At 33.9% G+C, this 17218-nt stretch overlaps 1 protein-coding gene and 1 pseudogene across 1 annotated transcript; both read left to right on the top strand.

Moving 5' to 3' along the window:
- Positions 1-2440: 2440 nt before the first annotated feature.
- LOC148939930 (actin 211-like) lies at positions 2441-15459 on the top strand (annotated as a pseudogene).
- Positions 15460-16595: 1136 nt separating this feature from the next.
- LOC148939929 (actin, indirect flight muscle-like) lies at positions 16596-17218 on the top strand. Its single transcript, XM_089106365.1, has one exon. The coding sequence runs from the start codon at positions 16637-16639 to the stop codon at positions 17216-17218; it is 582 nt and encodes a 193-aa protein (XP_088962491.1). The 5' UTR covers positions 16596-16636.

The raw sequence follows: 17218 nt of genomic DNA, 5'->3' as shown, positions 1-17218 counted from the left end.
TGGTGAGACCTTGATTTAATAAACTCAATTTGTTCAATTTACGAAAAACGATTGTTTAGCTAGATATAGCCGGTAAATTGTAGTGCTCACATTAGCTTACTGAAATGAATGCACTTGCATCAATCTTTTGAGGACAGAAAAATAAAAAGATTTCTTTGTTTTGATGATCGTATTCTACGCACTTAACAAAAAAATATTTTACAACTGGACACATTGTAGTTAGGCTTCTTGCATGGGGGAGGAGGGGGTTAATTAAAACACAAAATTAGGTAAATAGCTCGAAAATATACAGAAATAGTGACATTCTTGGGAATTACGGGCACGAGATAGCGTCATGTCGAGAACGAAAGAGTGTATCTCCCATTTCGTAATTTTAGAGAAAAATCAATATTTTGATTTTTTTTTCGTATAAGTTGTCTCTTGTCACGATCGTAAAGTGCTGTATTAAATATCGTAATATAATTTGTGTAAATAATGTAATTCATGTAAACAATTAATTTTACAAAATGAAAATTTTTAATGAAATATCCACGGTACCATTCTACAGTATACATTAAGTATACTGCTTATATTATATTAAATATAGATTGCTCACAATTATAACACATTAAGTTGTGTCATAACTAGAATTATAGAATGAAAATTAAAGTAAATTGAAGTATTAAACAAATTGTATAATCAGTGAGGGCATTAGAAAAAAGGAAGACCAATAGGACTTAATCTGCATTATCGTGCTCTGCTGTAATAAGTCCTTTGAGATTACTCATGGACAGTAAGTGCAATATAGAAAATACTCAAAATTTAAAAGATATTCTTTTTTTATGACGGAATTCATGTCATCAGACCACTAAAAACAGACCAGACCGGGTATGGCACTAGTCCACCATTTACAGAGGTTTTATCCCTAGAGATAGGAAGGCGCAGCGTCTTACAAAAGCTTATCCCCAAGCACTCAGCCCAGGGATGTCCCCTCTTGTAGGTAATCTGTCCGTACCATGTTTAAGCATGTTTTTCGTATTGGCTTGGCGAACGGTGGTACAAGTAGAAATAGCTTATGGAAGTAAAGGTGGCACTTATAGATATCAGCCATTGACGCTACATCAGATCTATCATTAAGGGGTTGTGAAGATACCAAATCGGTACTCACGGCTTGGACTTGTGGCCCTATTTGGAATCCTCTAGAGTGGATTCTTGAGTCTGAAACTGGAAAAGGACAAGCCAGTTGTTTTGGATCCCTTCAAATAGCGTAATTTATTATCTAATTCTATAAGATCTTTGAGTAGGTTCTATGATGTATTCTTGTGGCATATTTCTGACTCTTGCTTCTAGTGTCAGAACAAAAAGAGCAAAACCTTTAAACAACACAAAAACCCTTAATTGTATTGGGTGCTATATCATGCTTTGCTAGACGAAGTCCAACAGGAAAAATTTTGTTCTCTTGTCACTGGTAAAAACATAAAGAAGTAGTGAGTCTGACAGTGGTACATTATTATTTTGCTATGTCAAAAAGTCAAGACAGTAATTATTCTAAATTTGAAAGGGAATTTAAACATGGGTGGTTTTATTGTTGTAACTCTGTGCAGGAAGTACTTATATGCTAGTTTAAGTTCGGAAAAGAAATCACTTAACATCAACATTAATCATTCTTCAAAGTCCTACTCATCCTCTGTTGCTAATTTGAAAATCTTAAGAGCATTTCTTATAGTATCCCAAAATCCCTAAAGCATGAAATATGAGCTGAAGTCATGCAGCTCTTTTTACCCGTTGCAGAGTAAGGGACGGACATATATTTTACCTTTGTTATACAAAAAAAAATAAAAATCAAATGCTTCTGTTCTGTTTAAAAAGTATGCAAAGTCGCTAAACTTGAGAATGAGTTAAGATTTTATTAAATCAGACTTTTGGATTTAGAATTTGATTTTTGCTACCTCTTCTAAAAAATAAAGCTTGTTCATGGAGAACGTAGAGAAAACAAAATCGTTGACAATAACACACTTGGCTGCTGCCATCAGTGGTTTCGCCATACTAATCAATAAACATATTTAAAAGAGTAATTATTCTTTCTTTTAACCTCCGGCTGTATACAACATCATAAATACGCATATATATATATATATATATATATATATATATATATATATATATATATATATATATATATATATATATATATATATATATATATATATATATATATATATATATATATATATATATATATATATATATATATATATATATATATATAAATAAGCATTCTGATGATCGGATACCAACGATGAGTTGTTAAGAGTGGAATAGCAGTAATTATGAAATATGCATGGTATCTTGAACAGAGCTTATGTAAATCCCAAGCTCTTGGATGGTCTATAAAAAATCACATTTTCAATTGGTTTGCTTAGCATATAATCTTAACCCAACCAATTTCTGTTATAGGTCAAAGGAATAAAAAGGATTAATCATGTGTGACGATGATGTAGCGGCTTTGGTTGTGGACAATGGCTCCGGTATATGCAAGGCTGGGTTTGCTGGAGACAATGCCCCACGTGCTATCTTTCCCTCAGTTGTCGGCCGATCCCGTCATCAGGTACTGTGCTCTTAATTTGGTCCTTAAATTAAGGGGTTATTTGAGACAAGCCCGGTCTTGAGGGCAAAAGATGCCAGTTGGGAATATACAATGAAAAGTGCAACTGGGTTGCTTGTAAGTCTTAAAATAATCACAAATCTTGATGAAAATAAAGTTATTTTGAAAAATAACCACGCTTCCATTGTCCTGATCACCTTATTTCAAAAATTTGGAGCTGCGTTTCTAGAATGATTTTTTTAGGTTTTCAAACATTTCATTTCATGAAGTATTTGATTTTTGAAATAAAGAGAACATTGAAATTCATAGGTTGTTTAAAGACGTTGGTGTAATAAACTGAATTTGGTGGTACAACCACTATCCATGAACACTTTCGATTAGCAACCCGGATTCACTTTCCAAGTCTAGCAATTAGTCTCACCTCGTGAATATCTCTCTAACAGCTTTCTGCAAGCAACAAACATAAGATGAAATCTAAGCTGGCTTCGTTGGCCAGCTTGTGAAAAACATTGTTAAAATAAGCTAGGTTTTAAATTTTTTTTTGTTGTTTCCACTGTCCCCAATTTCTCAAGCTTTCCCAAATTTCCCGACTGAAAATTGGGTTCTCAAAAATGTCCTCAAAAATGTTGTTTGTAGATACACGAACGTCAACACAAAATACAAATCATCAATTTTTGTTAATGTGAATCTCTGGGGTGATCTTGGATAACCAAATTTTTCTTCTTTGGAAAAATTTAGGGAAGCCCAAATTATTGTGGATTGTCAAAACACTGCTATAATACTCAAAGCAAAGTTACTTAATATGTATTGAACTTGTGATTAAACAACTATATCTAAGTTTATTGACTCTACCTTTTTCTTGGGTACGCAGCTTTTTGATAGAGGGTTAAGGCTTGTGATATTGATTATAACTCGATTCTGTTGTCATAAAGGGGAAGGAGTAATCATATTGTAGAACAATTCACCGTTTTGATGTGGGGGCTCAGCCCCCTAACAAGCGTTTTAGGCCCCGCGAGGCTTGTGCCTGTGATCTATTTATAGCCTAAAAATAGGAAGAACATACGGGAATTACTCCATAACTACCAAATACTAACGGAAATAAGAAGTTTAAAATGTTTACGAAGATTGCAATAGGAATGCTGAATGCAAAGGAAAAACAATTGATATTTCTGTTTCCTCCAAGATACACGGAGCTTCCAGGGTTAGAGACACAGACCAATGTACGCTTTGCAAGACCGACGAGCCCCTTTGGCTAATTATAGTAGTAAGGGTGTATAAGATTGAAAACCTACAAAAAAACCTACATGAATATGCGTGTAGTTTAACCGGTACATTGGCTTACCACGGGTCAGTCACCTATTACTACGAACGGTACATGCCTTACCAGACGGGTTTCCTGGTTTGGTGGGTATAATCTGGTTTGGTGGGTATAATCTGGTTTGGTGGGTATAAAAAAGGGGGTAATTAGTGATTGGATAATTTTTAACAAGAAATGACTGAAAAGTGTTTTGGAGGAGATGGGAATGATTGTGTACTGTATAATACACAAGTGATGGTTTGCACAGTGTTGTCAATTTTAAATAGTTTAGAAATAAAAAAATTAACAAAAAATGGCTGAAAAGTGTGTTGAGGGAGTTGAGTTGCATAAGGGCTGAGGTGCACGTGGGTTCAGCTACATATGGATTCAGTTAAACGGGGATTATTTTCATGGGGTTGAGTTGCAAGAGGGTTCAGTAGCCCGGAGGGTCAGTAGCCCGGGGTTTCGGTTATACAGGAGTTCAGTTACATGGGGGGTTCAGTTGCACGGGGGTTTAGTTAAATTGGGCTTGAGTTGCACGGGGGTTGAGTTGCACGGGGGGTTTAGTTGCATGCGGATTTAGCTACACGGGGATTAGTTAAATGTGGTTGAGCTGCATAGTCTCGTTGGAAAAAATTGGAGTTCATACTTAAACAGTTCTATTAAGAGCTATTGCTATGGAAATGGCTCATTTTTTAATCAAAACTATGCTTTTCCGACTGAAGATACACATTTGAATCAGAAAATGTGAAAATGTATACAATTGAAACAGGGAAGTGTGTTTTGACGATATTTTCTATATTTTCGTCTGAAAAATAGGAGTTCACGCTTAAAAAGTTCTATTAAGAGCTATTTTAATGGAAATGCTTTTACAATCGGAAATGTTCGATTAACATTTGCAAAAAGGGGTAATGGGATTTGCGAATTGGAGGAGATGGGGTGATTGTGTACTGTATAATACACAAGTGATGTTTTGGAGAGTATTGTCAATTTAAAATAGTTTAAAAATAAAAAAATTAACAAGAAATGACTGAAAAGTGTTTTGAGGGAGTTGAGTTGCACGAGGGTTGAGTTGCACGAGGGTTCAGTTAAGGGGGTACAGTTACACGGGGGTTTAGTTAAATGGGGGTGGAGTTGCACGAGGGTTCAGTAGCACGATGGTTCAGTAGCACGGGGGGTTCAGTTGTACGGGGTTTCGGTTATACAGGGGTTCAGTCACATGGGGGGTTCAGTTGCACAGGGGTTTAGTTAAATGGGGCTTGAGTTGCACGGGAGTTGAGTTGCACGAGGGTTCAGTTGCACGGAGGTTCAGTTACATGCGGATTCAGTTACACGGGTATTAGTTAAATGTGGTTGAGTTGCATAGTCTCGTTGGAAAAAATTGGATTTAGTAAATCGACTCCTTATATGCATGCAGTGAATAATGCTATTTCATGATTGACATGTAAAAAATTTGCGGCACAATATAACTGAATTAGCATGCATATATTTAGGCTAATGAGATACAGGAACCTTCAGGGTGTTACAAATTTTATAGGCCTGTATACAATTCAAAAATTACCAGTTTTATTGGAACTCGAACATCGTCTGCGGGACATGTACTCGCCTTGTTTTACTAGTTTTAATGGTTTTAAGCTATTACTAAAATCTTTATAAACATCAATTTTGGTGAAAATCGACGCTACCAGTGGAATAGCAAATAAAATATATAAATATGAAATAAAATCTTGATTCATAGAGCCTTGAGCATCCTCAAATTCAATGAGGAAGATTATTCTAGTTGATTTGTACACATACATGTCACGTGTGTGGAGATCTATTTATTTCTTAGAATGTGGGGGAGGGGGATTAAAAGTGTGGATCTAGATCCTGAATTTGAACCAAATTTTGAATGCAGGAAGTTCAAACTGGACCTCAACAGCTCATTATGTTATTTTTATTATTATAAAACAATTTCAATTAAATACACGAGAATATTCAAAGCAAAAGAAGACATTGAACTGAAATCTAACGAGACCTAATCTCGAAAGGTCATTATTTTATTTTATAATTAAAGAATTTCAATCAAATAAACGAGAATATTCAAAACATCATAATCCTTGGCTATTCTAGTTTTAAAATGTTAATTTCAATATGTAAATAAAGAAATAATAATAAATGTTGCGTTTAATGTTCTATTAACCAATCCCCACACTGGCCTTGGGAAGGCATAGGGGTTTTGCCCCCAACTTATGTTAATTTCTGCTCGTTTTGAGTTTGACTCGATTATTTATTGTAATTTCTTTTCAGTTTGGGTTTCATTTATTTATAGATGCTGATTAGTGGTAGTTTCACGTTTGGTAGATTATTAGATTTTGTTTTTGCTCAATTTTTGTTTAATGGAATTCTTTAACTTTCTTTGAAAAACTTATTTTGTAGAAAAAGTCAATATAAATGGGTTATTCAAATTCTTCCTTGAGTAGCTACCACTGTGAGGGATCTAAGCCTTTTTTGGCCCTTGATGCAATAGGCAATGGGATATTATAGTGAACATTGCTATAAATTGCTATAAATTTTATTTCAAATAAAATTCGTTGGCTTTTTGAATACTCCCATTACTCAAAGGGTCCAGATATTCTTAGAATATAGTTTATATCCTAGCCCCCTGCGATATAACCTATTCATCACTTGAAAAGCCCATATCTGAGGTAGTCACCGCTATTTTTTTTATCAAGGAATTATCTGAATGCAATTAAGATATAGCAGGAACGGCTTGCAAAAACACGAAAGTACTACTACTAATAACAACTCACTGCACTACAAAACCAGTTATTTCATTGAAATGCAAGAGTTTGAATATTTCAGTAGTGTTCTGTCGTGGTTTCCCTTGTCACAGAATGGTTTACCATGTCACAGTTACATTCTCTTGATTTTTCAAAGTTCATTTTGAATTTCTTTCGTTGAAATGCAAGAGTTCAAATATTTCAGTAGTATTTTGTTGCGATCTACATTGTCACAGTTACATTCTCTTAATTTTTCAAAGTTCATTTTGAATTTCTATCATTGAAATGCAAGAGTTGGAATATTTCGGTAGTGTTCTGTCATGGTTTACCTTGTCACAGTTACATTCTCTTGATTTTTCAAAGTTCATTTCGAATTTCTTTCATTGAAATGCAAGAGTTGGAATATTCCAGTAGTGTTTTGTCATGGTTTACCTTGTCAGAGTTACAATCTCTTGATTTTTTAAAGTTCCCTTTGGTTTTATTTCATTGAATTGCAAGAATTGGAGTATTTCAGTAGTGTTCTGTCGTGGTTTACCTTGTCACAGATACATTCTCTTGATTTTTCAAAGTTCATTTCGAATTTCTTTTATTGAAATGCAAGAGTTGGAATATTTCAGTAGTGTTTTGTTATGCTTTAATTTGTCACAGTTACATTCTCTTGATCTTTCAAAGTTCACTTTGGTTTTATTTCATTGAAATGCAAGAGTTGGAATATTTAAGTAGTGTTCTCTCGTGGTTTACCTTGTCACAGAATGGTTTACCATGTAATAGTTACATTCTCTTAATTTTTCAGAGTTCATTTTGGATTTCTTTCGTTGACAAGCGAGAGTTGGAATATTTCAGTAATCTTTTGTTGCGGTTTACCTTGTCAAAGTTACATTCTCTTAATTTTTCAAAGTTCATTTTGAATTTCTATCATTGTAATGCAAGAGCTGGAATATTTCAGTAGTGTTTTGTCGTGGTTTACCTTGTCACAGTTACATGCTCTTAATTTTTTCAAAGTTCATTTTGAATTTCTTTCCTTGAAATACAAGAGTTTGAATACTTCAATAGTATTTTGTCGTACCTTGTTACTGCTACATTTTCTTGATTTTTCAAATTTTATTTTGAATTTCTTTAATTGATATGAAAGAGTTAGAATATTTATGCCGTGTTTTGTTATGGTTTACATTATCAGAGTTATATTTTTCTTGATTTTTCAAAGTTTATTTCGAATTTCTTTCATTGAAATGCAGGAGTTGGAATATTTCAGTAGTGTTCTGTCGTGGTTTACCTTGTCACAGTTACATTCTCTTGATCTTTCAAAGTTCACTTTGGTTTTATTTCATTAAAATGCAAGAGTTGGAATATTTAGATGAGGTTACGATAAAGATGAGGTTACGGGCGCGCTCGAAAACTCGTCTAAATTAACCTTAAAAAAATAAATGAAGCTATTTAGACCTTACGTGTTGATTTCAGAACATTATTTAGGTCTCTTGCATCTCAACGAAAAAAAACCAAAATGATCTTTGAGAAATCAAGAGAATGTAACTCTGACAAAGTAAACCACGACAGAACACAATTGAAATATTCCAACTCATGCATTTCATCGAAAGAAATCTAAAATGAACTTTGAAAAATTAATAGAATGTAAGTGTGACAAGGTAAACCACAACAAAACACTGCTGAAATATTCGTCTCTTGCATCTCACCGAAAAAAAAAAGTGAACTTTGAAAAATCAAGAGAATGTAACTGTGACTAGGTAAACCACGACAAAACACTATTGAAATATTCCAACTCATGCATTTCATCGAAAGAAATCTAAAATGAACTTTGAAAAATTAATAGAATGTAAGTGTGACAAGGTAAACCACAACAAAACACTGCTGAAATATTCGTCTCTTGCATTTCACCGAAATAAAACCAAAGTGAACTTTGAAAAATCAAGAGAATGTAACTGTGACTAGGTAAACCACGACAAAACACTATTGAAATATTCCAACTCATGCATTTCATCGAAAGAAATCTAAAATGAACTTTGAAAAATTAAGAGAATGTAAGTGTGACAAGGTAAACCACAACAAAACACTTCTGAAATATTCCAACTCTTGCATTTCAATGATAGAAATTCAAAATGAACTTTGAAAAATCAAGAGAATGTAACTGTGACAAGGTAAACCACAACAAAACACTACTGAAATATAAAATCAAGAAAATGTATATGTGAAATGGTAAACTGCAACAAAACACTACTGGAACATTCCAACTCTTGCATTTCAACGATAGAAATTCAAAATGAACTTTGAAAAATTAATAGAATGTAACTGTGTTAGGGTTAACCACAACAAAACACTACTGAAATATTCCAATTCTTGCATTTCATTGAAAGAAATTCAAAATGAACTTTGAAAAATCAAGAAAATGTAACTGTGACAAGGTAAACCACGATAAAGCACTATTGAAATATTCCACCTCTTGCATTTCCAGGAAAGAAATTCAAAATAAACTTTGGAAAATCAAGAGAATGTAACTGTGAAATGGTATACCACGACAAAACACTACTGAAATATTCCAACTCTCGCATTTCAACGAAAGAAATTCAAAATGAACTTTGAAAAATTAAGAGAATGTAACTGTGACAATGCAAAGCACAACAAAACACTACTGGAATAATCCAACTCTTGCCTTTCAAGTAAAGAAATTCAAAATGAACTTTGAAAAATTAAGAAAATTTAACTGTGACAATGTAAACCACGACAGAACACTACTGAAATATTCCAACTCTTGCATTTCAATTAAATAAAACCAAAGTGAACTTTGAAAGATCAAGAGAATGTAGTAAAGCACAACAAAACACTACTGAAATATTCCAACTCTTGCATTTCAAATAACTAAATTCAAAATAAAATTTGAAAAAACAAGAGAATGTACCTTTTACAGTATAAACCACGATAGGACGCTAATACAATATTTAAGCTCTTGCATTTAAACTAAATAAAAACAAACGGAACTTTAAAAGATCAAGAGAACGTAGCTTTGACAAGTTAAACCATGACTGAACACTAATAAGATATTTCAAATCTTGCAGTTCAATGAAAGAAATTCGAAATGAACTTTGAAAAATCAAGAAAAATGTAACTCTGACAAGGTAAACCATAACAAAACACTACTGAAATATTCCAACTCTTGCATTTCAATGAAAGAAATTCAAAATGAACTTTGAAAAATCAAGAACAACTCTTGCATTTCAATGAAAGAAATTCGAAATGAACTTTGAAAAATCAAGAGAATGTATCTGTGACATGGTAAACCACGATAGAACACTACTAAAATATTCCAACTCTTGCATTTCAATGAAATAAAACCAAAGTGAACTTTGAAAGATCAAGAGAATGTAACTGTGACAAGGTAAACCTCGACAGAACACTGCTGAAATATTCCAACTCTTGTATTTCAATTAAAGAAATTCGAAATGAACTTTGAAAAATAAAGAAAAATATAACTCTGATAAGGTAAACCATAACAAAACACTACAGAAATATTCCAACTCTTGCATTTCAAATAAAGAAATTCAAAATGAAATTTGAAAAATCAAGAAAATGTAACTGTGACAAGGTAAACTATGAAAATATACTATTGAAATATTCCAACTCTTGCATTTCCAGGAAAGAAATTCAAAATAAATTTTGAAAAATTAAGATAATGTAACTGTGACAAGGTAAATGACGACAAAACACTACTGAAATATTCCACTATCGTATTTCAATGATAAAAATTAAAAATGAAGTTTGAAAAATTAAGAGAATTTAACTGTGACAAGGTAAACCGCAACAAAACACTACTGAAATATTCCAACTCTTGCATTTCAACGAAAGAAATTCAAAATGAACTTTGAAGAATCAAGAGAATGTAAATGTTACATGGTAAACCATTCTGTGACAAGGTAAACCACGAGAGAACACTACTGAAATATTCCAACTCTTGCATTTCAATGAAATAAAACCAAAGTGAACTTTGAAAGTTCAAGAGAATGTAACTGTGACAAGCTAAAGCACAACAAAACACTACTGAAATATTCCAACTCTTGTATTTCAATGAAAGAAATTCGAAATGAACTTTGAAAAATCAAGAGAATGTATCTGTGACAAGGTAAACCATTCTGTGACAAGGTAAACCACGAAAGAACACTACTGAAATATTCAAACTATTGCATCTTAATGAAAGAAATGGTTTTTTAGTGCAGTGAGTTGTTACTAGTAGTAGTACTTTCGTGTTTTTGCAAGCCGTTCATACTATACCTTAAATGCATTCAGATAATTCCTTGATAAAAAAATAGCCGTGACTACCTCAGATATGGGATTTTCAAGTGATGAATAGGTTATATCGCAGGGGGATAGGATATAAACTATATTCTAAGAATATCTGGACCCTTTGAGTAATGGGAGTATTAAAAAAGCCAACGAATTTTATTTGAAATCAAAAAAAAATACTACTTTTAGAAACGAACATTCACAGACCAATTGGAAATTTAGCATAACAACACTATAGGATGCTTCCTTGCATTGTTAAACTGAGCATAGCACCTAACATCTCTTCCTTTAAACAGAAGTGAATGTCTATCTTTTTCTTGTGTTTTTACAAGCATCCTTATCCGTTTTCTTGTAGCACTTGAATCTTCAAAAATGTGCAAGGGGGTATTTTCATGATATATTTTGTTATGACTCACGTTGCTGCCAGGGGTGACATCCCACTTTGCTCACTTTTGCTGTGGGGTTTAATCAACAGCATCCTAAAATAAAATTATTTTTAGTTTTTTCAGTAAGTAGCTTGCAAGCTTTAAGACTTAAATTTCAATCTACTTAAACACATAAAGAAAAGAGCAGGAGTCTTAGATGGAGGCTAAACCCAGCATATTTTTAATATGATACTCTCTAAATTAAAGCGTTTTATACTTTTAAAAAAGCTTCCTATTCTTAATTAAACAATACGTCTCTTAACCTCTGAAAAGAGGTAAGGTTCTTAATACATTTCACATCTTGAATCAAATATTTTATTAAATTTATAGCTATGTTCACTATAATATCCCATTGCCTATTGCATCAAGGGCCGAAAAAGGCTTAGATCTCTCACAGTGGTAGCTACTCAAGGAAGAATTTGAATAACCCATTTATATTGACTTTTTCTACAAAATAAGTTTTTCAAAGATAGGTAAAGAATTCCATTAAACAAAAATTGAGCAAAAATAAAATCTAATAATCTACCAAACGTGAAACTACCACTAATCAGCATCTATAAATAAATGAAACCCAAACTGAAAAGAAATTACAATAAATAATCGAGTCAAACTCAAAACGAGCAGAAATTAACATAAGTTGGGGGCAAAACCCCTATGCCTTCCCAAGGCCAGTGTGGGGATTAGTTAATAGAACATTAAACGCAAAATTTATTATTATTTCTTTATTTACATATTGGAATTAACATTTTAAAATTAGAATAGCCAAGGCTTATGATGTTTTGAATATTCTCGTTTATTTGATTGAAATTGTTTAATTATAAAATAAAATAATGACCTTTCAAGATTAGGTCTCATTAGATTTCAGTTCAATGGCTTCTTTTGCTTTGAATATTCTCGTGTATTTAATTGAAATTATTTTATAATAATAAAAATGACATAATGAGCTGTTGAAGTCCAGTTTGAACTTCCTGCATTCAAAATTTGGTTCATATTTAGGATCTAGATCCACACTTCTAATCCCCCGCCCCCACCTTCTAAGAAATAAATATATCTCCACACACGTGACATGTATGTGTACAAATCAACTAGAATAATCTTCCTCATTGAATTTGAGGATTCTCAAGGCTGTATGAATCAGGATTTTATTTCATATTTATATATTTTATTTGGTATTCCACTGGTAGCGTCGATTTTCACCAAAGTTGATGTTTATAAAGATTTTATTAATAGCTTAAAGCCATTAAAAATAGTAAAACAAGGCGAGTACATGTCCCACAGACGATTTTCGAGCTCCAATAAAACTGGCAATATTTGAATTGTATACAAGCCTGTGAAATTTGTAACACCCTGAAGGTTCCTGTATCTCATTAGCCTAAATATATGCATGCTAATTCAGTTATATTGTGCCGCAAATTTTTTACATCTCAATCATGAAATAGCATTATTCACTGCATGCATATAAGGAGTCGATTTACTAAATCCAATTTTTTCCAACGAGACTATGCAACTCAACCACATTTAACTAATCCCCGTGTAACTGAATCTTCATGTAACTGAACCCCCGTGCAACTAAACCCTAGTGCAACTCAACTCCCGTGCAACTCAAGCCCCATTTAACTAAACCCCCGTGCAACTGAACCCCCCATGTGACTGAACCACTGTATAACCGAAACCCCGTACAACTGAACCCCCCGTGCTACTGAACCATCGTGCTACTGAACCCTCGTGCAACTCGACCCCCATTTCACTAAACCCCCGTGTAACTATACCCCCCTAACTGAACCCTCGTGCAACTCAACCCTCGTGCAACTCAACTCCCTCAAAACACTTTTCAGTCATTTCTTGTTAATTTTTTTTATTTCTAAACTATTTTAAATTGACAATACTCTCCAAAACATCACTTGTGTATTATACAGTACACAATCACCCCATCTCCTCCAATTTGCAAATCCCATTACCCCTTTTTGCAAATGTTAATGGATTGTAATCCGGTTGTTAAATCATTTCCATTAAAATAGCTCTTAATAGAACTTTTTAAGCGTGAACTCCTATTTTTCAGACGAAAATATAGAAAATATCGTCAAAACACACTTCTCTGTTTCAATTGTATACATTTTCACATTTTCTGATTCAAATGTGTATCTTCAGTCGGAAAAGCATAGTTTTGATTCAAAAATGAGCCATTTCCATAGCAATAGCTCTTAATAGAACTGTTTAGTATGAACTCCAATTTTTTCCAACGAGACTATGCAGCTCAACCACATTTAACTAATCCCCGTGTAGCTGAATCCGCATGTAACTAAACCCCCCGTGCAACTGAACCCTCGTGCAACTCAACCCCCGTGCAGCTCAAGCCCAATTTAACTAAACCCCCGTGCAACTGAACCCCCCATGTCACTGAACTCCTTTATAACCGAAACCCCGTACAACTGAACCTCCGTGCTACTGAACCCTCTTGCAACTCGACCCCAATTAACTAATCCCCGTGTAACTGAATCCATATGTAACTGAACCCTCGTGCAACTCAACCCTTGTGCAACTCAACTCCCTCAAAACACTTTTCAGCCATTTCTTGTTAATTTTTTTTTATTTCTAAACTATTTAAAATTGACAACACTGTGCAAACCATCACTTGTGTATTATACAGTACACAATCATTCCCATCTCCTCCAAACCACTTTTCAGTCATTTCTTGTTAAAAATTATCCAATCACTAACTACCCCTTTTTTATACCAACCAAACCAGATTATACCCACCAAACCAGATTATACCCACCAAACCAGGAAACCCGTCTGGTAAGGCATGTACCGTTCGTAGTAATAGGTGACTGACCCGTGGTAAGCCAATGTACCGGTTAAACTACACGCATATTCATGTAGGTTTTTTTGTAGGTTTTCAATCTTATAGACCCTTACTACTAATTATATGTGTCCATTTCTTGTTTATATGTGTACTGGAGCAAAGTAGAATATAGAAACTGCGAGTGTAGTGCAAGTATCACTATTCAAATTTACTTCTTGTACAACTCTTTAACGCGTTTGGAAACAGTGAACCAATTACCTGGTATTGCTGACTGTTTCCCTTCGTATTTATCAAAAACTGCTAAAATAAGATATTCAATCTTAACCCATAAGCCCACTACGGGCTTAAGTTGACGATGGTATTTGAAACTTTGACCCCTCTTTACCCTCATTGGAAAAAATAATTTGATTTAACATTGTTACTCTTTAACATTCTATTTTAATAGTGTGGAAGTACTTACGCCCTAATTGCAACATCGATGATTAAACAAGAATAATTCTGCATAATTTTGCGAAAAAGATTCCAGAAGGGTCAGAAAAGGTACAAAAAAGACTTTTTTTTAGTCTAAAAAGCATAGTCTCTCCGTATCAGCATTTCCCCCCACATTCACTCCTTATTTACCGGGAAGGGGAGCCAAGCCCCCTTTACCTCCTGTACGAGCACCCATGCTTAGGTTAGCTTTTCTAACATGTATTTAGTGAGAATCTTAATTATTCTAACCTTCTTTGTAAGCCGGATAAATAGGATAAAGTTAGATCAAATAAATAAAAGATATTCTATTGTGGGATAAACAGTAAATTTCTATTTCCTAAAGCATAATTCTCGAAGAAAAATTTAACTTTTGCAGCCCGTAAAAATATTAAAGATGAAGTTTCTTCACGACACCCCAACCCCTTCTATCTGTAGCCCCAATATTACATTTCTTCCTTGTCTGTCCCCCTTGATTTGTCAGTGAATCAATTAAGTGATATTTAGCTTAATTAAACGGTGTTACCTATGACTGCGCTATACTGAAGTATCTAGCACACAGTTTGAGCTTATACTTAAGAAAAATTGTATTTCTTATGGTGTTAGGGTCGGTATGGGACAAAAAGATACCTACGTCGGTGATAATCCTCACTTTGAAATATCCCATTGAACATAGTATTATCACCAACTGGGATGACATGGAAAAGATATGGCATGACACCTTTTACAGTGAACTCCGTGTTGCACCAGAAGAGCACCCAATCTTGCTCACTGAAGCTTCTACACTTTATTTGAATACAAATAAGTCTCTAGCTTATTTGAAAAATTAATTGATTTTTCGGGAAAAATTGTCAATACAAACCATTTTTCAAAATGGAAATCCGAGAGAAATGCATTTGTTTATTATATTTCAAAATCCTCTCAAGTTAAGCTCAGCAGCTCCACTCTCCCTTTTGCTGTTCTCTCAAAAGCTAACTAAATCATGTCGAAGTTGTCAGACATCCGAATAAATGAGAAAAGATGCTTGTTATCTTTCTGAGAAATGTTTCTGAAAATTAGATACAAAAGATAATATTGTTTTTATACCTTTATGGGCTAATCTCATCAGTTTCGCTTAAGCTCATCTTAAGCTAAACTCAGCAGCTCCATTCTTCAAAAAGTTATTCTATTTAAAGCTACCTACATAATGTCAAATTTCCAGGCTTATCAGTTTCTAACAAATGAAGTTAATTTTTTGTTTCTGTGTGCCTCTTTTAAATGGAACGAGCTTGGTAAGAAAAACATTTTTGAACCTTAACCAGGAGTTGCTACGAAATGAAAAGAAAATAAACGAGAAAACATTTGTAATATGGATTGCATATAGGGAGAATCGGTGGTTCAAGTCCCCTCCAAGGATTCTTCACATTGCATAAAATATCACTCCAAATTTGCTTTAAAATGATACCTGCTGATAATTTTTACTTACCAACTGTGACGTAGTCATAAATCTATTTCATGAGGAAAATGTTTTTTTTTTCATTTAGGGAAATGGGAATGTTTTTATGATTCTTCCCTTTTTCCTATATATTTTGACTATTTAACCGTTTTTCATACTTTTGACAATTGTCTCTCCCCTCCTGAAATTAATTATTTAAAGTGTGCCTGGGTGTGGAGATTTAACTAGGGTAAAGTGTCTTATACTATCTTTTTTATTGTTTCTTTTATTTTTCATAGGTTTTATTTTTATAAATTTCTACTTTTTGATGTGCCCCAAAATTAAATATCTCGCATAAAATACTGTCATAAAGGTAATCTGAGAGGCTCTTAGCTGGGCTACTGATAAGAAACATTACTAAATGAAAACAAATTTTACCTCCACTGAAGTTAAATAAAAACTAAAATTGAAAAGATCAATTATCATTTGTTCCACATTAAATGTTAGACCCTACAAAGATATAATAGGTTTATTTCATTTCAGGTTATTCCCTTCCCTATGCTGTTCTCCGTCTTGACCTGGCTGGTCTTGACATGACCGATTATTTGATGAAAATCTTAACTGAACGAGGTTACTCTTTCACCACCACCGCTGAGCGTGAAATTGTCCGTGACATGAAGGAAAAACTTTGCTATGTCGCCCTTGACTTTGAACAGGAAATGGCAACTGCAGCTGCTTCTACTTCTCTAGAAAAATCATACAAATTACCGGACGGTCAAGTTATTATAATCGGTAACGAACGTTTCCGATGTCCCGAAGCCCTCTTCCAGCCATCTTTCCTGTGCATGGAATCCTGCGGTATCCATGAGACTGTCTACAACTCAATTATGAAGTGTGATGTCGACATGTGTGACGTAGAAGGCTTGTATGCCAACACGGTCCTTTCTGGTCGTACCACCATGTACCCAGGTACTGCTGTTAGAATGCAAAAGACATTTAGTGCCTTGGCTCCATCAGCAATCAAGATTAAGATCGTTGTCCCACCTGAGCGTAAATGCTCCGTTTGGATCGGTGGCTTCATCTTGGCTTGTCTTTCCACCTTCCAAGAGATGTGGATCTCCAAACAGGAGTTCGGTGAATCTGGACTAGGAATTGTTCACCCCAAATGCTTTTAA

This window comes from Artemia sp. Qi Xiang Cuo, chromosome 20 (assembly GCF_049724085.1).
Source record: "Artemia sp. Qi Xiang Cuo chromosome 20, ASM4972408v1, whole genome shotgun sequence".
Taxonomy (NCBI): Eukaryota; Metazoa; Arthropoda; class Branchiopoda; order Anostraca; family Artemiidae; genus Artemia; species Artemia sp. Qi Xiang Cuo.
The sequence above is the reverse complement of the archived record's forward strand: the minus strand, read 5'-3'. Positions and strand labels throughout refer to the sequence as shown.

Coding starts and splice junctions, on each gene's coding strand:
- LOC148939929 (XM_089106365.1), top strand. CDS start 16,637: ATGACCGATTATTTGATGAAAATCTTAACTGAACGAGGTTACTCTTTC.